Raw genomic sequence first — 22,529 nt, forward strand, 5'->3', positions numbered from 1 at the left:
TGATTTAAGACAGAGATGAGGATGAATTTCTTCTTTCAGACAGTTGTAAATCTGTGGAATTCTTTGGCAGAGGGCTGTAGAGATTAGATCATTATTTATCTTCAAGTCTGAGATAGGCAGATTTTTAATCAGTAAGAGAATTAAGAGTTATAGGAAAAGACAGGAAATCAGAATTGAGAATTATCAGATCAACCATGATCTCATTGAAGTTTGCACCAGACTTGATGGACTGAATGGCCACCTTCTGTCCCTCCTTCCTGTGGTGATTTGATTCCATTAAGGTCCAGTAGTTTAAAATTTATTTTGATCATCAGGCAAATATAACTCAGCTAGTTGTTCCATGATGGAAAATATGTTATGTGATGAAATTGGTACAGATTAAATCTTTTCCCCAGATACTGTTTTGCATAAAATAGTTATAGCAAATTTCACAATCTATTTTATAATATAGTAGACATGTAATCTAATCCCAAATAAATAGGTTACCGTCTCCATTACAACAGTGGAGAACAGAAGTTCAGACTGGTATAATAAACATTTGTATGCAAATATCCCAAAGCATAGTCTTGCATCAATGTCAACGAATTAGAAATATTTTTATTGCCTGTATGCCCATTTCCATCTATCAACAGACATACAATCAGAACAAAATGAGATGGAATATACAGCATAATCCATAAATGTCTCATGAATATTGTTGAGGATGTTTTGATGCTGTTCGCATTATTTCAATTTTATACTCTTCTCGTTCTTACCTTAGAGTCTCTCCAGATGATCCTCTCCTTTTCCATAAGTTTACCAAACTGCTGGAGCGGCTAGCGGCAGAAGATGACTTCCCATCACCAACATGCATTCGGACAACAGTGGATGTGGTAAATGCACTGCGCACATTCCTTTCCGGTTTAGCCAGGATGATGTATACTTTTGGAACAAACATACAGCCCAGTGCTACTGTAGCACTTAGACTAACAGAGAAACACATGGTAATGATCTTGTAGTTGCTTCCAAAGTAGATGGGTACAAAGGCAAGCCATATGATACAGGTGGTGTACATGGTAAATGCAATGTACTTGGCTTCATTGAAATTGGCAGGGACATTTCGAGTTTTAAAAGCATAGAAGGTGCAACTTAAAATCAATAGGCCATTATATCCAAGAGGGGCAACCACAGCTATGTTGGTGGTATTACATATCAGCTTGACATCTCGGATAGTTGGATAATCATGGATGACCTCTGGTGGTTCCATTATAAACAGGGAAACAATTATTCCTAACTGAATACATATCAGCATTGAGGCAATTACGAGCTGGGCACAAGCACTCATAAATCTGGGTTTCTTAGTGCAGATTTTTTTCTTGCTCCCAGCAAGGATCCGAGCAATCCGATTGGTTTTTGTCACCAGTGCAGAGTAGCTCATTGCAGGGGAAAGACCAATTCCAATTCTCTGTAGATAACAGTAAATCTTTTGGGGTTTGGCAATGAGAGAGAAGGTACACAGGTAGCCGAGAAAGATTCCCACTAGAATGATGTAGCAAAGTTCCCGGCTGGATGACTTGACCACAGGAGTATCCCGGTACACCATAAATATAAACATTACAAACATGGTGGCAAGAAGTCCAAGGCAGGCAAAGACAACTGCAGCAATTGGCTCAGGATCTCCCCATCTGAGGTACTTCACAGGAATCCTTTCACAATCTGCAACAGAAAGAAAATACATTCTTATGACATAATATTGTACATAGACATTGTCAAAACTGAAACAACCTATGGAGAAAAATATGGTGAATCTTCACACTTATAATATTTCAGTGTAGAGTCGTTGGACAACCTTCAATTGATTTCTGTCATACTCCAAAGAAACAGAAAAACAATGATTTATTATTAACAATTAGAGGAGTCAGTCCATCCATTTCAATACTCATAGCTAAACAAGGACTCTGCTTTTCTTGTTGTCAAGTCTTCCATTCCAGTAAGGAAAAAAAGAGTTTGTCCTGCTTTGTAAGACCAGTTCTACAGAAATTATTGCATACTTATCTCATTACCCTGAACGATTTCTAACTTCTCCTATACAATGTGATAACACTTTGATATATTGTTCAGATTTTCAAATTTATTAGAAATTCTAATCTAAGATTAAAATTGCAGTCTAACAATAAAGCTTGCACAAAGCTTTGATATGTGACAGATGCTAAGAATCCTGATGGAAAATCTCCAAATCATTTCCAGGACACTTCTCCACTTCAATGTTGCACCTCAGTTCTACTGGTAACTATCACTGTAATGCAGCTGCAAGGATACTGCTTGATCAAGGACATGTACCCAACTCATGAAGTAGCCCTACCTGCAACTTCAAGCTTTGCACTTCCTGTCATAGTGTTCACTCGCTCAAAGCTTATGTGGGTGGCAGTAAAAGAAAGAAAAATGGATAACAGATACAATGTGACCAGTTTCTAAAGTTATTGAATTCAACACTGAGACGTCGAGGCTGTAAAGTATTCAAGTGGAAAATGGGATGTTGTTATTTTGAGCAAAAATAGGAATTACTGAAAAAAATCTCAGCTGTCTGGCAGCTTTTGTGGAGAAAATTCAGTGACCCTTCTTCCTAACTGTTGTTTCTTGAGCTTACATTATGCATGAGAACAAAGTGATTTATGAAAATGGCAAGCAACTGGGAGATCACTGTCATTCTACAAACAGAGCAGAGATGTTATACAGAGCAGTCATCCATTTGCATTAACACATTGGTGAGACCTTGAGACACCTTTTTGCCCATGGCAAATAGACTGAATACTAACAAATGAAATCCCAACAAAGGAATAATCTTTAAATGAGATATCAATGGCATTTCATAGCATTTCAAAAGGTATTTTGCTCGGGATTGGAACTTCATTGAGCCTGTTATACAGAAATGCCGATTACCCACTTGCAAGTTTACATGAAGGCCTAAATGACTGCTTTCAGAATTTCTGACGACACCTTCTACAAAAATATATTTCTTTTCTACTGGACAAGTTAAGTTTTCTGTGAAATGTAATATTCAAAGCACACATAGTTCCAAGAGTTGTTAGGTGATAACATTCAATTCTGTTTGGTCGTAAGAAATGGGTCATTACGGTTTTCACAAGGTCATTCCAGACAGTTCAAGGGTCTCTGAAATGGAGATCAAAGTTGACAGTCAGAGGCTGAAAGTCAGTGAATATGCAAGGGAGAGAGAAAGGGGTGGACTCACTCCATCTTAGGAGTGGTGTAGTTGAGCTGTGCTGCTGGGAAGGCAGCTGAACTGTCCAGATTCTGTTTAGCGGACTCAATGAAGAATCAAAATAGTTGGATGGTTCTGTGCAGTTAGAACAAATCCAGAAATAAATTCTAGGCATTAGTAGCAGTCAAGAATTGAAGGCAGGACTCAGAAATTATCCTGGGGAACTGAGTCATCCTATGTTGGAGGAAGGTGCCAGGGGCTCAGAAGAAGCCTACAAGCATTAATTCTGCAGTGCATTGGAGAGTGGAGTTAAAAGCTCACAAATAGTGGTGGCCATTACTAAAATAATAGTTTTTCTTGAATTGTCTGTGTGGAGCTGGAGCAACAGAAATGCCTCCGCAACTCCACAGTAGCCCAATTAACTACTGCTACAGCTCAATCCTGTTTCCAGCCAAGCCTCAGCTTTCCAAGATGGGGAACACAAATGAGATTTTTAAAAATCTTTAAAAAACGAAATTACTTAAGTTGTGAACTTAAAAATACTTCAAGGCATGCTGAGTGGGCATTGGTCACATGCACCCTATTGACATTTGCCAGTCTTTAAGAATCCTTATAGCAAAATCAGACAATGGTGGGCCTCTGGAGTTCTCTGCAGAAGCCAGTTGAGGCTAAAACATTGAATGTTTCAAGAACGCAACAGATATAGTTCACAGGGCTAAAGGGATCATATTGCACACAGGTACTATGGCTGAGATACTCTAAATTATTGACTGCATATATTAGATAATTATGATCATGAAAACCATAAAATTAACACCCCGGTTGTGAAAACATATTATTTCCACTATGTGTGTATTAGTTCCAAAAGAGAAATGCTACCAATTTAACTGTACAACAAGAAAGTAAACGACTGTGTATCTTCAACACAGTCAGCAATCCCACAATGGTTCTTAAATATTTTGTAAATCAAAGTTGACACTGAACCCGGGAAGGAGATAATATGGTAGATATGCAAAAGCTTGGTCAAGAGTGGCAGATTTTACGGAGTGGCTTAAAAGATAACACAGAGAATGAGAGGTGTTTGATATTATGCAGGAACCTTTAGAGCTTAGAATCTTTGCTGCTGAAGGCATCATCACAAACAGTGGAACTGTTAAAATGGGGGCTGAGGGAAAGAATGAGGAGATTGTTGTTGTTGTTGGACATGAGTTTCTAATTGTTCGTTTATCTGTTCCATTGCTTACAAAATAGCATAATAAATTAGACCAAAACTTGTCCCACCAAGTGTTTGCTCAATCTGACTTTAAAGAATATTGAACAAATACATTTAACAAGTACATGCACATTTGATTCAAGTGAAAGTGGGATATGAATATTAGCCACCAGACTTACGCAATCATGTCAGTAATTATGGGAAAGCATTGTCAGTTCCTACACAAATACAATGCTCCTTCGACCGACATCTATTATTGTAAATGAGAACTTTAACAGAATCACAGACGTGTTTCAGTGTAAAAAGAGATCACTCGGCCCATCATGTTTTCACTGGCTCTTCAAATGAGCATCATGACGTGTTTCCAATTTCCTGATTTCTCCTGTTATTTGTCAGAAATTAATATTCATGGGAAATTGAAATTTGAAACTTTATAGAATTGCCATTTACCACAGTTCATCCCAAGAGTATAATGACATGTGTTTCAATAATTTGCTTATATTTACTATGCTCAGAAGCAGTTTGTAAATTAAATAAATCAGCTAGCACTGCATGATATCATAAACAAGAAATAGATTCAACGGAAGTGGCTAGGTAATTCAATACGTTTCTGTAACATTATAGATTTTCTTTTTGCAGATGAAGCAAATACAACAAACAAGTGAGTTAAAATAATTGATGTTATGCTAAAAATATAGAACAGTTGCAGATTAAATTTGGAATATCTCCCTGACAGACCCAGCTCTATATCTTTACTGCACTTTGACCATTATTTCTCCTAGAGAAGAAAAATACAATTTAGTCACTTGAGTGGTTTGAATTTTAAAAGCCTGACGTAATGACCAGTGCTTAAACTTAGTTTTTCAGTATAGTAAGTATGGCTTATATAAGCAAGCATTTAGTTTCATAATCTCGATTTTAAACCAAGTAACCATTAAGCCAGCTTAAATGTTGGTTTTTGATCTAAAATCAAGAAACAAGCACTCAGACAAATTAAGTGCAATCTGGCAGATTTCCCAAAGCATTTCTTTAAAGGCATTTCAAAATTCTCATAATAATAACATGCAGGAAAAATTGAACACAGAACATAGAACAGGTACTAGAAGAAGGTAGATGGGTTACCATCAGGGAATGGAAAGGGAACCGGCAGGCAGTGCAGGGATCTCCTGTGGCTGTTCCCCTCAATAACAAGTATACTGTTTTGGATTCTGTTAAGGGGGATGACTTACCAGGGGTAAGCAATGGGGCACAGGTCTCTGGCACAGAGTCTGTCACAGGTTGCAAAGAAGGGAAGGGGGATGAGGAGCAGAGCAGTAATCAGTGCGGACTCTGTCGTTAGGGGGACAGATAGGAAATTCTGTGGGAACGGGATAGACTCACAGTTGATGTGTTGCCTCCCAGGTATCAGAGTCCGTGAAGTCTCTGATCGTGTTTTCGGAATCCTTGAAGGGAGGGGGAGCAGCCCTAAGTTGTGGTTCACATTGGCACCAATAACATAGGGTGGAAGAGAGATGGGGATTTAAGGCAGAAATTCAGGGAGCTAAGGTGGAAGCTTAGACCTAGAGCAAACAGTTGCTATCTCTGGTTTGTTGCCATGCCACATGTTTGTGAGGCAAGGAATAGGGAGAGAGAGGAGTTGAATGCGTGGCTACATGGATGGTGCAGGAGGGAGGGTTTTGGATGCCTGGATAATTGGGGCTCTTTCTGGGGTAGGTTGGACCTCTACAAACAGGATGGTCTTCATCTGAACCAGAGGGGTACCAATGTCCTGGGAGGAAATTTGCTAATGCTCTTCAGGAGGATTTAAACTAATTCAGCAAGGGGATGGGAACCCAAATCATAGTTCCAGGTTACTGGAAGTTGAGAGCAGTGAGGTCAGAAATAAGGTCACAAGAAGGCACCAGCAAGCAAGAAGTTGGTTTGAAATGTGTCTCCTTCAACGCCAGGAGCATCTGGAATAAGGTGGGTAAAGTTGCAGCATGGGTTGGTACCTGGGACTTTGATGTTGTGACCATTTCGGAGAATAGAGCAGGGACAGGAATGGTTGCTGCAGGTTCCGGGATTTAGATGTTTTAGTAAGAATAGGGAAGGTGTTGTAGCATTGTTACTCAAAGATAATATTACGATGGCAGAAAGGACTTTTGAGGACTCATCTACTGAGATAAGAAACAGGAAATGAGAGGTCACTCTGTTGGGAGCTTTCTATAGGCCTCCAAATAGTTCTAGAGATGTAAAGAAAGGACAGCAAAGATGATTCTCAATAGGAGTGAGAGAGTTATAGGGTAGTTGTTTTGGGGGACATTAACTTTCCAAATATTGGCTGGGAATACTATAGTTTGAGTACTTTAGATGGGTCAGTTTTTGTCCAATTGAGGGGTGATAGATAGGGCAAATGTCAGAGGTAGTTTCTTTACTCAGTAGTAGGGGCATGAAACAGCCTGCCTGCAACAGTTGTAGACTCACCAATTTTAAGGGCATTTAAATGATTATTGTCTAGCCATAGGGTGAAAGTGGAATAGTGTAGGCTAAATGGGCTTCAGATTGGTTTCACAAGTTGGTGTAACATCGAGGGCCGAACGGTCTGTACTCGCTGTAATGTTCTCTTACGTGTGGCCACACCAGAGTTTTGTACAGTTGCAGCATGACCTCATGGTTTTGAAACTGAATCCCTCTACTAATAAAAGCTAACACACCATATGCCTTCTTAACAACTCCACCAAACTATGTGGCAACCTTCAGGGATCTATGTACTTGCACACTGAGATCTGTCTGTTCATCTACACTTCCAAGGATCTTACGATTAGCCCAGTGCTCTGTATTCCTGTTACTCCTTCCACAGTGAATCATCTCACACTCTTCTGCATTATACTCCATTTGCCACCTCTCAGCCCAGCTCTGCAGCTTATCTATGTCCCTCTGTAACCCACACTATCAGCACTATCCAAATCTCCACCAACCTTCGTGTCATTCGCAAATTTACTAATCCACCCTTCTACGCCCTCATCCAGTTCATTTATTACAATGACAAACAGGAGTGTACTCAAAACAGATCCATGCGGCACACCACTAGTAACTGAGCTCCAGGATGAATATTTTCCATCAACCACCACCCTCTGTCTTCTTTCAGGTAGCCAATTTCTGATCCAAACTGCTAAAGCACCCTCAATTCAATACCTCCGTATTTTGTGTAATAGCCTACCGTGGGTAACTTTATCAAATGCCTCACTGAAATCCATATACACCACATCAACCGCTTTACTCTCATTCTTCTGTTTGGTCATTTTCTCAAAGAACTCAGTAAGGTTTGTGAGGCACAACCTACCCTTCACAAAACCGTATTGACTACCCCTAATCAACTTATTCCTTTCTAGATGATTATAAATCCAATCTCATAATCTTTTCCAGCACCTTACCCACAGTGGTGTTTTGCATCTTCAGCTTTGGTTCTGTTGGAATTACAGGCTAACAGTTTGAGTCAACATGTATGAATATGGTCAACAATGTGATAATAACCAACTAATCTAAATTTGTGACATTGATTGAATGCCAGGACACCAGAGTCAACCCCCTGCTCTTTACTGAAATAGTACTATGGGATCCTTTATATCACTGTAAGCATGCCAATGGGACCTCAGTTTAATGGGTCTTCAAACAGACAGCACCTCTGACAGTTCAGTGCTCCTTCAGTACTACACTGGAGAGTTGGCCTTGCTTTCATGTGCACAACAGACATGTGGCCATGTACTTTCATGCATGATTTCCTTGAAGCTACAGCAGGCACTATTTCCAACACTGACCAGTTTGCTGTCCAGTATTGCAGACAGGTCAACACTGATGCTCTGTATTCCAAGTGAGCTGAATATATTTCATTCTTTCCCTTTCCAGGAGGTTGCAGATAGAGTAAGGATTACAGTTTTACCAGTAATCTATGCTTCCCATTAGTGCAGCCTGTGATTGACAATGCACACATTGCTTTGTACATGCCATGTATAAACACAAATGCATTGCAAGTGCACTTCCTCAAAACCTGACTGATGTATAACCATGCAAAGCATATAATGCAGGTGAATAGCCAATATCCAGGCAGCAGCGTGACATCCTCATCCTACAGCAACCAAAGAGGCCATATGAGTTTAAGCAACCATGACAAAACTAAATGCTGACAATTGGATGAGAAGCATTATTCATTGAGATTATAGATCATGCCTCCGGTGCACAATTCACACATATAAGCAATGCAGCTTCTGTTGTATACATACAGTCCACATAAAATGAGACTGAGTGATTACTTGAATCCTTCTGGAGGAGACCTGCAATAATCACAAGTGTCAAGATAACAGCGATGTTGTGAAAGCCACAGAATAAGTGCATCATAAACACACTGGTTAGTGAGCACCTAAGGAGAAGAAGAAAGGCAACAAACAGTGAAGAGTCAACAACACAGACTGTGTTTGAACACCTCATTTGATCATAATACCTGTAAGAGCACACTCAATTCATCTTTCACTAACCATCACAAATTGTATCATCCTCTCTCACAGATAATCACATTATCCATTGATGACAACGCAAAAATAAAAGCCCGCACAGTGTTCCAAACCTAATTTATGAAGCAAACCATGTCACATGGCATATAAAATATCAGCTGATCACTACGATCACCTTAGAGCCTATCCTCCCTTTATTTGAGCTGGAGCTCCAAGGCAGAATTGAGCAATTGCATCATGAAGTCATGGAGTCGTTCGCCAAGCCAGTGTGCTTTTCTGCGAATGTTTTGTTTCCTCGCCATGTGACATCATCAGTGTGTCTTTGAAAAGGTGTTGGTGGTCAGTCCTGCCTGATATTTATATGTTTCTGTCTGTAGGCACTTCTGGTTTGGTATCTGATTGGCTTGTATACGGGGTCCAATACAAAGTGTCTATTGATTGAATTCCGGTTGGAGTGCAAGGAATTCTCTGGCATGTTTTTATTTTGCCCGTGCTTGGATGGTTACATCATCTCAGTTGAATTTGTGTCCTTCATTGCCTGTACGACTGGAAATAAGAGTGTGCTGGTCATGTCTGGCAGTGGCGAGCTGATGTTTGTGCACTCATATGGTCAGTTTTCTTCCTGTTTCTCCTATGTGGTGTTTTTCACAGTCTTTGAGGGTATCTTGCAGATAACATTCGTCCTGTTGAATATGGGTATCAAGTCTTTGTCCCTTGTGCATCATGGCTGGCGGAAGGTTGCTAATTTTAAATGAAGGAGACTGCAGATGGTTTTGCAGGATGACTTTGAGGAGTTATGGTCTTGAGCATCGAAAATTAGACCTGACCTACCACCTTGGTACTGCAGCTGGGCTAGTTGGTTAACAGGCTTCAGCAAATGTGTTGGTGGAGTGGTAGTGGGAGGATAAGTGCTGGCATCTTCAGAAAGAAAAATGGATTTTTGGGGTCCAATAAGACACAGCTATTCCCGCAAGGCAAAGCCTCAGCATTTTTGGTAAACTATTAGAGGAGATTTCACTGGACTGCATGAAAATGTTCAAGGCCCTTTTTAACAATAGCTGCCATTATAAAAGCAAACTAAGTTTGCCAGAGAACAGAATGTATTTTCAATAGCATAGCTCCTGTTGTGTTGTAATGGAAGCTGAGATTAGATTAGATTACTTACAGTGTGGAAACAGGCCCTTCGGCCCAACAAGTCCACACCGACCCGCTGAAGTGCAACCCACCCATATCCCCACATTTACCCCTTCATCTAACACTACGGGCAATTTAGCATGGCCAATTCACCTGCCCTGCACATCTTTGGACTGTGGGAGGAAACCGGAGCACCCGGAGGAAACCCACGCAGACACGGGGAGAATGTGCAAACTCCACACAGTCAGTCGCCTGAGGCGGGAATTGAACCCGGGTCTCTGGGTCTCTGGTTAAAAGGGTGCCAATTTCACCCCCTGTCACTTTTTGTATCCTCACTCACATTTTCACACGCAGACACTGACTTAGTTGTTGGCACCAAACATGATATAATTTGGGGGTGCAACCTCCATATGTTGAGATACTAAGCAAGGCAGCTTGCTAAACATCAAGTTTGAGTACAACCCTACCTGTATCTTCATGGGATCAATCCTCTGCCAGATGGTATGTCTTATCTGTTTCATCAAGGTGGCCTTGCAGCAGCTTCCCTGTACTTCCTTTCCTGAGGCTCTATACTCACAAAAGGGGCCCTCTGGTGGGAATTACCACCCCCATGATGCTGCTTTTGGTGGTGGCCTGCCTGACCTTCGACATAACTACTTTTTCTGCCAGTGCTTCAATGGCATTTGAATATGCAAATGTTTGCACCTTCTCGGTGCACCTCAGCAGCATGCACCTCTATCAGTGGCAGTGCTGGAGCTTCACAGCTGTGGGCCTTCTGACTTTGCTGAAGATGCTGCTATTTTTTTCTTCTTTTTTTTATTAACCCCCACACAACCGCCTAACTGCGGTGGTGCTTATTTTTCCCCAGCACCCATGTTTTGTGTGTGCGCAGGTGAGAGACACAGTGAGAGACACAAGGTGTACGAATCCTTATTCAGTATCCACCACCAGGAAGAAAGGAAAACACCCGAGTGGCCAGTGACAAGCAGTGCCCTTTGAAGATGCTGCTATTCCTTAATGGGCTGTGATCCTATTGGTGGATACTTATTTGGCCATAGCCAGTAAAATCACCACTATGGTCCCACTTTGATTCTGCCATTCTCCCATCTCGGCTTGGTAGAGTCATTTGGTCCTGTAAGCAGGCCCAATGATCCAGCCAATGGTGTTGCTTTTTCATCATCATTACCTTTTTGCATTTGGACCTCCCCTCACTGCCTGATCAAGTTAGAGTTCTGGGGTATCTGACAGCAAGAAGGCAAAAGGGTAGAATGTGTGGGCAATACAAGAGGTGAATGCTTAACTCATACGCAGTTTAAAGGTTAGCGGATTGTAGGATTAGGGGGAGTGGGTCATGAGAATAAGGATCAGTCATGAGGATATTACTATCTTCACTGGTTTCAATAACACCTCTAGCCCCAGTTTCCGTGGTCAGCACTTCACTGATGGTGAACACAATTTCTTCCATCAAATTAAGGACAAGCACCTGCACCCATCCCTATCAGTTAGTTTCTGCTACATTCAGTAATCTACCAGTCTTTCTTGCAAAAGGTGGGGAAGTGTTCAACTTTGAAGAAGGTTACCTCAGAGTACAATGAGATCGTGATCTGATAGGCCAATGAGGTGAGGAATGGCAGATGAAGTTTAATTTAGATAAATGTGAGGTGCTGCATTTTGGAAAGGCAAATCAGGGCAGGACTTTTACACTTAATGGTAAGGTCCTGAGAAGTGTTGCTGAACAAAGAGAGTTTGGATTGCAGGTTCATAGTTCCTTGAAAATGGAATTGCAGGTGGATAGGATAATAAGGTGTTTGGTATGTTTGCCTTCATTGGTCAGTGCACTGAGAACAAGCATTGGGTGGGCATGTTGTGGCTATACAGGACATTGGTTAGGCCACTTTTGGAGTACTGCATTTAATTCTGGTCTCCCTGCTATAGGAAGGATGTTGTGAAACTTGAAAGGGCTCAGAAAAGATTTACAAGGACGTTGCCAGGGTTGGAGAGTTTGAGCTGTAGGGAGAGGCTAAATAGACTGAGTCTATTTTCCCTGGAGCTTCGGAGGTTGAAGGGTGACCTTATAGAGATTTATAAAATTATGAGGGGTGTGGATAGAATAAATAGTCAAGGTCATTTCCCTGGAGTGGGGGAGTCCAGATCTAAAGGGCATAGGTTTAGGGTGAGTGGGGAAAAATTTAAAAGAGATCTGAGCGGCAACGTTTTCATGCAGAGGGTGCTGCATGTAGACAATGAGCTGTCAGAGAAAGTGGTGGAGGCTGGTACAATTACAATATTTAAAAGGCATCTGGATATGTATAAGAATAGGGAAGGTTTAGAGCGATGTGGGCCAAATGCTGGCAAATGAGACTAGATTAGTTTAGGATATCTGGTTGGCATGAATGAGTTGGTCCAAAGAGTCTGCTTCCGCACTGTATATCTCTATGACTATTGGGGTGCTGCAATGCATTTGGGTGTTATATCTGCATACACAAGCTGAGATTCATTGCAGCACTAATTGTGTAAAATTGGAGTGAAGCTATGAATTTTTTGATATGAATCCTGATTAATAAAGATTGTTTTAGGTGAATAATCAGGATATGCTGCACTAAGTAGCATCTGACATGAGTGAGGAAGTTTTTGGCACATGGTATTGAGAGATACATTAACTGATCTTGCCTTGTTGTGCTGTGTCATTAAAATGTCTTTTGGCTGTGCATCCAGGTTCTCATAGATTGACCCCTGCTATAGAATACATAGCTATCTGGTCCTATTGCTTCATAAAGTTTACATTAGGAGAACCCCCTGTTTCCCTGTGCATATATTCATCTCTTCTTCTCATCTGAGCTCCTCTCTCAAGCTATTGTGCATTAACAAATCATGCTGAATACTCTTCTGCTGTTATGCCTTAATTCATCCATTTTCCTGCTCAGCCTGTCTTCCAGAAACAGTTCCAATTTTACCTCTGACCAGAATGTACTTCCCATTAACAGTTGTAGGATGTTTTAAGTAGTATAGGAAAGGCTTGCACACATTTCAGCTCCTGCTCAGCCCTTGCAACCTGAGAATAACATATTTATTGCCATCTACATAATAAGATCATGGAGATTAGTTGGCGGCAGGAAATTGTTGTCTGTATATATCATAAGTAATAGCTGTGGATTAATCACACATCCCAATTCCTGGGTTCTTTTTCTGGATCTATTGCATTTTGCTCTTCTTTTAGTCGGCATATTTCACACATTACTGGAGTGGCATTATTACCAAATGTGGTTCGGACAGAAGTATTTATCTAGGAGAGAAACTACATAAAACAAAGTACGAGCCTGTTCATAAATTCAAAAGTCGCAATGCATCCTGTCTTTTTGGCCACTCTAAGTTCCAATTAATTGACTGCTTTGTGATTTGGAACTGTACTCACGACAACTCCAAATGGAACATACTACAGATGCTGACAACTGAAATAATAGCAAAACAAAAGCTGAAAATTCTCAGCAGATTTGTGGAGAAAGAAATCGAGTTAATATTTCCGACTGATGACCTTTTGGCAAACCCGAGTTGGCAGTAGGCTTGGCAGTGATCCACACTTTCACTTTGCTTTAAAGCTGGATAACGGGAGCATAATTGCGTGCATTTGGATTTTGCTCAAGTTCAAGTTCAGTTACAGTTGTCTGATTTCAATTTATCATATCAAATGATTGAGCACAAGGAGATTTTAAAGCTCCATTTGATTTTTAGCTAAATATATATTTCTAATTTATATTTAACAAGAAAATATCATGCTGAAGCACTAATGTGTGTACTAATTTTCATTAATCTGTGTGTACACTAACATGTTAAATTTGATCGAGTTCCAATGTGCTATGTATTTGGTATCCTGTAAAATTAAAAAGCATGAACAATTATTTGGCTTAGACACTGGTTTTGCATCTGGTACTTGGTTACAAATCTAACCAGTTTGATTGATAATATGTCTATGTATATGCCCCCAGTGTTTTGGTTTATATTACTGCCTACTTTTTAAAAGTTTCTACAATACTTAAGGTTAGTAACTCGCTGCTCTCCTCCATTGTCAAGTTCAATGGATTCTTGATAAGCAAGGGTTAATAGAGTAGGCAAGAATGTGGAGTAATCAGATCATCCATGATCATCAGCAGAGTAGGGGGGCTGAGTAGCCTAACTTGTATGGTCATATATTGTTTCAACTTTATTTATCTGATTATATCTAAAGTGTTCAGAGCAATAATTTCTGTTCTGACCTTTGCACCATTAACTCCATGGTTGCATCCTTGACAGCAACATCCAAATGTATGGTGATGACATCATCCCTAGCTCTTCCTCTCCTCATTTTGTTCCATTAATATTGTGCTGACAGCTTGTTTCAAATTCAATTTTCAATAAGCTGTAATATTTCCAGTTAAATACTGGGGAAACTAAAGATATTAGGCATTAGTTTCATACCCCTGCGATAGTGGGTTGGAGGCAGGTGAAGCCAGGATAATAGGTGGATTCCAACACAGGATGGCACCCTGATGCATTCCCATTCCTGTATAAATTTCCAAGTGATGGGCAGAGAAATGGAAGGACAGACACTGATTGGATGCAGGCAGCCAATTAGCATACTTAAAGCCTGATTCAAGAGTGATAGTACCAGCATTGTGCTGGCAGCAGAGTGGTTGGACCTTTCTCTAGCCTACCTCATGCTCAAGCCAGTGGTGTGGGTAACCATTAGAGAGCTGGAAGCTCCATCCACTGAGTTGAGAATGGGATGCTGGAAAAGCACAGCAGGCACCATCCAAGGAGCAGGAGAATCAACTTTTCGGGCAAAAGCCCTTGGATCCTGCCTGACCTGCTGTGCTTTTCCAGCACCCCACTCTCAACTCTGATCTCCAGCATCTGCATTCCTCACTTGCTCCATCCACTGAGTTCGGTCATAGAACATATAGAACACAGATCACTACAGCGCAGTACAGGCCCTTCGGCCCTTGATATTGGGCCAACCTGTGGAGAAAGTGAGGACTGCAGATGCTGGAGATCAGAGCTTAAAAATGTGTTGCTGGAAAAGCACAGCAGGTCAGGCAGCATCCAAGGAGAAGGAGAATTGACGTTTCGGGCATAAGCCCTTCTTCAGGAATGAGGAGGGTGTGCCAAGCAGGCTAAGATAAAAGGTAGATAAAAGTCCCTCCTCCCTACATTTTATCTTAGCCTGCTTGGCACACCCTCCTCATTCCTGAAGAAGGGCTTATGCCCGAAACGTTGATTCTCCTTCTCCTTGGATGCTGCCTTACCAACCTGTGGAACCAGGCTGAAGCCGATCTATTCTACACTATTCCATTCTTGTTTGTACGCTTATCCAATGACCATTTAAATGTCCTTAAAGTTGGTGAGTGTACTACTGTTGCAGGCAGTGCATTCCACGTCCCTGCTACTCTGAGTAAAGAAATTACCTCTGACATCTGTCCAATATCTATCACCGCTCAATTTAAAACTATGTCCCCTTGTGCTAGCCATCACCATCCGGAGAAAAAGGTTCTCACTGTCCACCCTATCTAACCCTCTGATTATCTTATATGTCTCAATTAAGTCTTCTTCAACCTTCTCTCTACTGAAAACAGCCTCAAGTCCCTCAGCGTTTCCTCGAAAGACATTTCCTCCATAGCAGGCAACATCCGAGCAGATCTCCTCTGAACCCTTTCCAAAGCTTCCACATCCTTCCTATAATGTGGTGACTAGAACTGTACACAAGACTCCAAATGTGGCCGCAACAGAGTTTTGCAGCATGAAAACATGTCTCGGAAAACAGCCCAATTTGCTATCCTGAAGGATTTCCTCGTTGATTCAAGGACTCTGCCTGCTGGCTTCTCTAAAATGATATTGTATTCTTAGTCTTTTAAAGACACTTCCATATTGAGATAGCCACTTTATCCCTATGTGCCATGGGGAAACTCTTTCAAAAGGAATTCTAAGGCTTAGATGATGCCAATTTGCTGACTGACTGCTAGTTTAGGGCAAATTAGGAAGTTTTCTTTCAGGAAATTATCTTCCCCATCTAGCTCCCAGTAAGAATCATTTGATCCTGATTGTGAAGCTTGTGGAAAAACTTTGCCCATTTTATAGACACGTATCCCAAACTCTAAACTTTCAGCAATTACAACATTCCCATCTTTATTTAACAGCTGAGGCTGGATTGGACTTTTCATGACATGTGTTTGGCCCTGAAATTAAATTCATGTTCCATATATCATCACTGCCATCAAGTCTTTTCTTCAAGATGTTGGTGGAGTAGCATTGCAACATGTGGGCTCAACAGCCCAGGGGCCAGAGCTCGTCTACTCCATCCACTTTTCTTTGTTCCTCTTTTTATGTATTTTCTAAATTGTTTCCATTTAAAAGGTATAATGCTGCCTTACTTTCTTTTAATGACTTTGGAGGAAGGTATCTTCTCCCGCTCAGGCCCAGCGACCAGGAGGTTTCTTATGGCTCAGAATGGTGGTATTGCTTTGGTGCCTGGCAGAGTGGTCTTCTAGTATGAAGAGATATATTTCCCTCCCCACCACTATCAGCATTCTGAAAAAACCATTCCCTCTTGAACTCCTTTGTCAGGTCCACATCCCCCACCAGCCCACACCCCACTCGTGGCATTTTTCTCTGCCACCACAGGAAGTGCAAAACCTGTGCCCACACCACTTCCCTCACCTCCGTCCAAGGTCCCAAGGGATGCTTCTACATTCATCAGAAATTTACCTGCGCCTCTACCAATGTCATCTACTGCATCCGTTGCACCTGGTGTGGTCTCCTCTACATCAGGGAGACAGGATGCCTTCTTGCGGATCGTTTCAGAGAACATCTCTGGGACACTCGTACCCACTAACCCCACTACCCTGTGGCTGAACACTTCAACACCCTCTCCCGCTCCATCAAGGACATGCAGGTCCTGGACCTCCTCCACTATCAAAACCGTTACCACCAGACACCTGGAGGAGGAACACCTTATATTCAGCCTTGAGACCCTGCAACCACACGGGATAAATGCGGATTTTGACAGTTTCCTCATTTCCCCTCCCCCCACATTACCCCATTCCCAAGCCTCCAACTCGGCTCCACCTTCCGGACCTGTCCATCACTCCCCCCTCTGACCTATCACCATCTCCCTCACCTTCATCTGCCTATCACTTTCCCAGCTACCTCCCCCAACCCCATCCACCTCCCATTTATCTCTCAGCCCCTACCCACAAGCTTCATTCCTAATGAAGGGCTTATGTCAGAAATGTGATTCTCCTGCTCCTTGGATGCTGCCTGACCTGCTGTGCTTTTGCAGCACTTCACTCTCAACTCTGATCTCCAGGATCTGCAGTCCTCACTTTCTCCTAGGGTTCTCTAGCAGCCTGGCATGGAGTTCTTGTCTCAGTGTCGCGGTTTCATACATTTTTCCAGTGTATCCTGAACCAAGGAGATGTTAATTGAATTGTGATGAATTTTTACACTTTCTTCTTCTTATCTATGAGGGCTCAGTGATTACTACTGCTGCTTCACAGCACAAGGGACCCAGGTTCAATTCCACCCCTGGGTGACTGTCTGGGTAGAGTTTGCACATTTTCTCCATTTCTGTGTGAGTTCTCCTCTGGGTGCTCTGGTTTCCTCCCACAGTCCAAAGATGTACAGGTTAGGTGATTGGCCATGCTAAATTGCCCATGCTAAATTGCCCGAACTGCCCTGGGATGTGCAGGCTAGGTGAAGTAGCCATGAGAAATGCAGGGTTACAGGGATAGGGTAAAGGGTTGGGTCTGGTTTGGATGCTGTTTGGAAGGTTAGTGTGAACTTAATCGGCCTAATGGCCTGCTTCCATACTGAAGAGATTCCCTGACTTATATAGTTAATTTAGGCACCGTGGTATTGCTATTCGATTCCTTCCAACTTTGGAATATTAGCTGCCTTCGATCCTACATCAACTCAACTGCTGCTGAAATGTTCATTAATTTTTTTTTCATCAGGCTTGATTATTCTCACGCTTTCCTGGCTGGTGTCCATCATTTATCCTCTATAAAATACAGCTTATCCAAAACCTGGCTATGTGTGTCCTTTCCGACATCAAGTACCAATTGTCCATTGCAGGCCTATATCTGTTGTTGTTACTCAATGTTTCAAATTTTAAATTTCCATCCCTATATTTAACTTTCTGCATTGTGACTCATCCCAATCTTTGAAATGTCCTCCAGTTAGTGCAAGTGTTGCATGGAGCTGATGTGAAATAGATTTGGGTAGCCCACATCTAATTCCAAAGATGTAAAAGATACAATATTGTTCTTAATTTGGCTCCAAGTTTGCTAACACATGATAAATGCAAAAGATTCCTTACTTGATTTGAATTACAAGTGACATTGTTCTCTGTTTCGGAATGAGAGAAAATAAACTGATAAAAATGCATGATACAATCAGTAAGAATGGTTTCTAGCCTTCTGCGTTACAAAATGTTTGAAGTAAACAGCAATCTATTCAATATTTAAAAGAAGAAATCAACTGATTTAACCATCCACGTTAGATATTGGTCTTCAGGTGCTGTTTTAATCTCTTTTCCTAGAGCCTTATGAAGCCACATAAAATTAAAAGTCTTTAATTTAAAATAGTAAACTGCTGTGTTGTCAACTTTTCGAGTGACGTTTCTTTACAATGCAAATAAACCAAGTACCCAGATGTTATCACATGACCACAGGCTGCAGATCTCTCTGCTCCATATCATTTGAGGCATAGGTTATATCTGGTAATTACTCAGTGCTGTATGTATTAGGTTAGCTGTAAATAAACCCTCTAGATATCTTCAAATAAATGGAATCTACATTTAAATAACAACACCATTGCACCAAAAGCAGCTAGGATTAAAAAAAAGAACAAGGAAAACCTGCCATCCAAAGCTTGAAGGTCACGGACAGCTGCAACAAATACAATATAACAGAAATTCAGAAGTTCCCACTGCACCGTGAAGAAAAGAAAAAAAGATTTCTTCACAAACTATGAGCATCTCTGAGAGGGCTAGGTTCATGCAGTGAGCCAGTTGATTCAAACCCATCCTATCTAAAGGCTTTATTTTCAAATTTGAGTTGCCATCAGGAATCAGATGTGTGCTAAACTAAGAGAAAGAATGGTTAAATTCAAACAATCAGAAAAAATAGATCAGGATAAATTTAAGAACATGCAGAGTTAACACAAGTCCAAACACAAATTTCAAGCCAAGTAATTAGAAACAACATGAATAACAGTACTGAGAGCGCAGAAAAAGGGATACCAAATCCCCAGACATGAACAGGAAAACCATAAATCTACCATCTGAATGCAGACTTTTTAAACAAAGGGTGCAGAAATGTTTTAACAGGCCAAGCAGTTGCAGAAATGGTTAAGCAAGCTATAAAAATAACCATTGCAGAAGGTAATGAGGGGTTATATAGAGTCAATATCTCAGGTTAATCTGAAGAAGATGAGGAAGACCTACAATAATACGGAAATACCTAGATTATCTGCATGCAGGAAACAACTACGGAATTCATCACTTTGAATCAATGTCTTCCAGACAAAAGCTAACAATTTGTTTGTAAATTCCAAAAACAAGGACAGCAAATGTAATATTTCAGAGATTGAACAATTGTAGCTGATAAGTTTGAGGCAGCCATCAACTCCATTATCAAAGAATTCTAAAAGGATCTATTAAACAAAAAGAAAGATCCCAGTTTTGATGCATTCTGGCAGATGACAGGAAACATAATGCATTGTAGCTAGACAGCAGTACTTACACGCATTACGTATAACAAATACTATTGATCCTGCAGTTGAAACATGCAGAAAAGGTATTCTACTGCATCCACCACAAAACTGAGCTGTATTCCAAGATCTGTGCAAGGTATGCAGAACAAAAAGACCCTGGGACTGCCTTCGCAAAAAAAAAGTGGCTCCCAAGATATAATAAGAAGGCAGTTGCAGCAATTTGACAACAACAGCAAGAAATATAGAATGTAGAACATGCAACAGTACAGTTCAGGAACAAAATCAAAACTTGCTGGAAAATCTCAGCAGGGCTGGCAGCATCTGTGGAGAGAAAGCAGAGTTAACTTCGAGTCTAGTGCCCTTCTTCAGAACTGATGGCATCTAGAAACGTTGGTATTTATACTGATTCCAGTCAATCCTTTCTCATCCCCAACTCCCTTCTCTCAGCACAGATATCATGTTTTCCTCGATGCTATTCATTCTGAAGAAGGTTCAGTGGACTCAAAACAAACTCTGCTTTCTCTCTACAGATACTTCCAGACCTACTGAGTTTTTCCAGCAATTGCTGTTTTATTTCTGATTTCTAGCATCTGCAGTCCTTTGTTTTGTTTTTGTTTCAGCACAAGTACAGGCCTTTCAACCCACTATGCCTGTGCCAACCATGATTCCTTTCAAAACCAATCCCATCTGCCTGCACATTGTCCATTTCTTTATATTCCCTGCATGTTCATGTGTCTGTCTAAATACCTCTTAAACGTTGCTGTCGTATCTGCTTCTACCACCTGCCCTGGCAGCATGTTCCAGGCACCTACCACCTGCTGCATGAAAAACATGCCTCTCACATCCCTTTTAAACATTCCCCTTCTCACCTTAAGCATCTGATCCCTAATATTTGACGTTTCCATCCTGGGAAAAAGACTCCAACTATCCATGCCTCTTGTAATTTTATATGCTTCTATCAGGTTGCTCCTCAGCCTCCGATGCTTTCGTGAAAACAATTTGTCCAAACTGTCCTTATAGCTAATACACTCCAATCAGACGGCATCCTGGTATACCTCTTTTGCACCCTCTCCAAAGCTTCACATTCTTCCTATCCAGAACTGCACACAATAGTCCAATGGAAGCCTAACCAAAGTTTTATACAGTTGCAATATGACTTGCCAATGTTTATAATCAATGGCCCGATGACTGAAGGCAAGAATGCCGTACGTGATTTTAACCACATTATCCACTTGTGTTACCTCTTTCAGGGAGTTGTGGATTTACAAAGCAAGATCCCTCTGTATATCAATGCTCCTCAGGGTTCTACCACTTACTATATGCTTTCCGCTTGAATTTAGCTTTTCAATGCACTAAAGAACCATGCAAATATAAGACAATACCTAAAGTTAGCAGCAAGACAGAGTCAAGTCCCAAACAGTCTTCCCACATTATGAATGTAATACATTGTATAGACAAAATCAGTCAACTAGAAGCTTTCAACACTGTCAACACCATTTTCCCAAAGAAAACTGGCAAATGCATACTCAAACCAAGATTGACATGGCTGCTAGTGCAAATATTCAACCAGTCCACATTCTTCAGGGCACACAGAAGGATATTGGAGCTCAACGGTACAGCCAACAACTGGTAAACTAACAGCCTAAAGGCTGGTAAACTAAAGGGGTCACCAATTCCTTGCACTACTTCATTAACAATATTATACAGTTATGGCAGTTACTATGATCTGCCTGTACTGCTCGCAAATGAAGCTTTTTGCTGTACTTAGATACACACAACAATAATTCGAAATAAAACAAATCAGCTTGGTATGGAAACCTCAAATATTTTACCTCATAGACATAAGTGAACTAGTAGTAGTAGGATTACCAATATCATAGGATCCCAACATTGTGACTATCCAATGAGGTCACCAAGTTAGCCATGATGGCAGGTGAGACCAAGTATACTTGAACTGAATCAATTTAGCATCTTTAACAACTGTACGTGGACAGATTTGACACCATAAGAAGTTTCAAAGGAAATGCCATGTTGCACATGAGAGAGATTGCAATACCATTAATTGACCTTGTCAGAGGATTGCACATTCTTAAGCATAAGCTGGAAAACATGGAACACAGTGCCATCATCTACCATGCAGATCTCAAAACAGACTGGTATAGTTTAATTGCATGCAAACTAAAGAATGATGGCAAAATCAGGGTATGTCTAGATTTGAGATGGTTAATTCTCCTTCAAAGGAAATGCCTGTGCAAGATTTAAACACTAAAAAAAATCAAATCCAAAGTTCACAGGAACAAAGTTCTTCTCCAACATAGGCCAAACATAAATATTGGCCACTATGCTTAGCCAAGGAATCCTAGGAAGTTACTACTCTCAGAATATCATTTGGGAATTATTCCTTCTAGAGATTGCCTATTGGTATACATGTCAGTCAACATCTATTCCACCACCACTAGCACAGAATGACAGAAAATCTGCCTAAATCCTTAGGCATTTCCAAAGATGTTTTGGGTAATCAGCAAAATCAAAGAACAGCATTTTTTGGAATCTTCATTCAGTAATGATAGTTATTTGCTGTGATAAGCTCGTTTTCAAATGCAACAGGTGCCAGGTAAATCTGACCAATTTATTTGGCTCCAGATATTCAAATTGCAGAATCCAAACTGACACAGGCAATAAACATGTAAGACAAATGTTTATTCCGCAAGACAAATAAGGCCTACAGAGATGTTTTAGTTTTTTCAATTTC

General features: G+C 40.9%; 1 protein-coding gene across 9 annotated transcripts in view; it reads right to left on the reverse strand.

Moving 5' to 3' along the window:
• The window catches only part of grm5b (glutamate receptor, metabotropic 5b), a 573,540-nt gene that overhangs the window by 34,986 nt on the left and 516,025 nt on the right, over positions 1-22,529 (reverse strand). For all 9 annotated transcript variants that reach the window (XM_072577762.1, XM_072577758.1, XM_072577763.1 and 6 more), the window contains exon 8: positions 756-1,695. In XM_072577762.1, the coding sequence (XP_072433863.1) occupies positions 756-1,695 (940 nt within the window). The remainder of the gene's footprint in view (positions 1-755; positions 1,696-22,529) is intronic.

The sequence above is a fragment of the Chiloscyllium punctatum genome, chromosome 9, assembly GCF_047496795.1.
Source record: "Chiloscyllium punctatum isolate Juve2018m chromosome 9, sChiPun1.3, whole genome shotgun sequence".
Taxonomy (NCBI): Eukaryota; Metazoa; Chordata; class Chondrichthyes; order Orectolobiformes; family Hemiscylliidae; genus Chiloscyllium; species Chiloscyllium punctatum.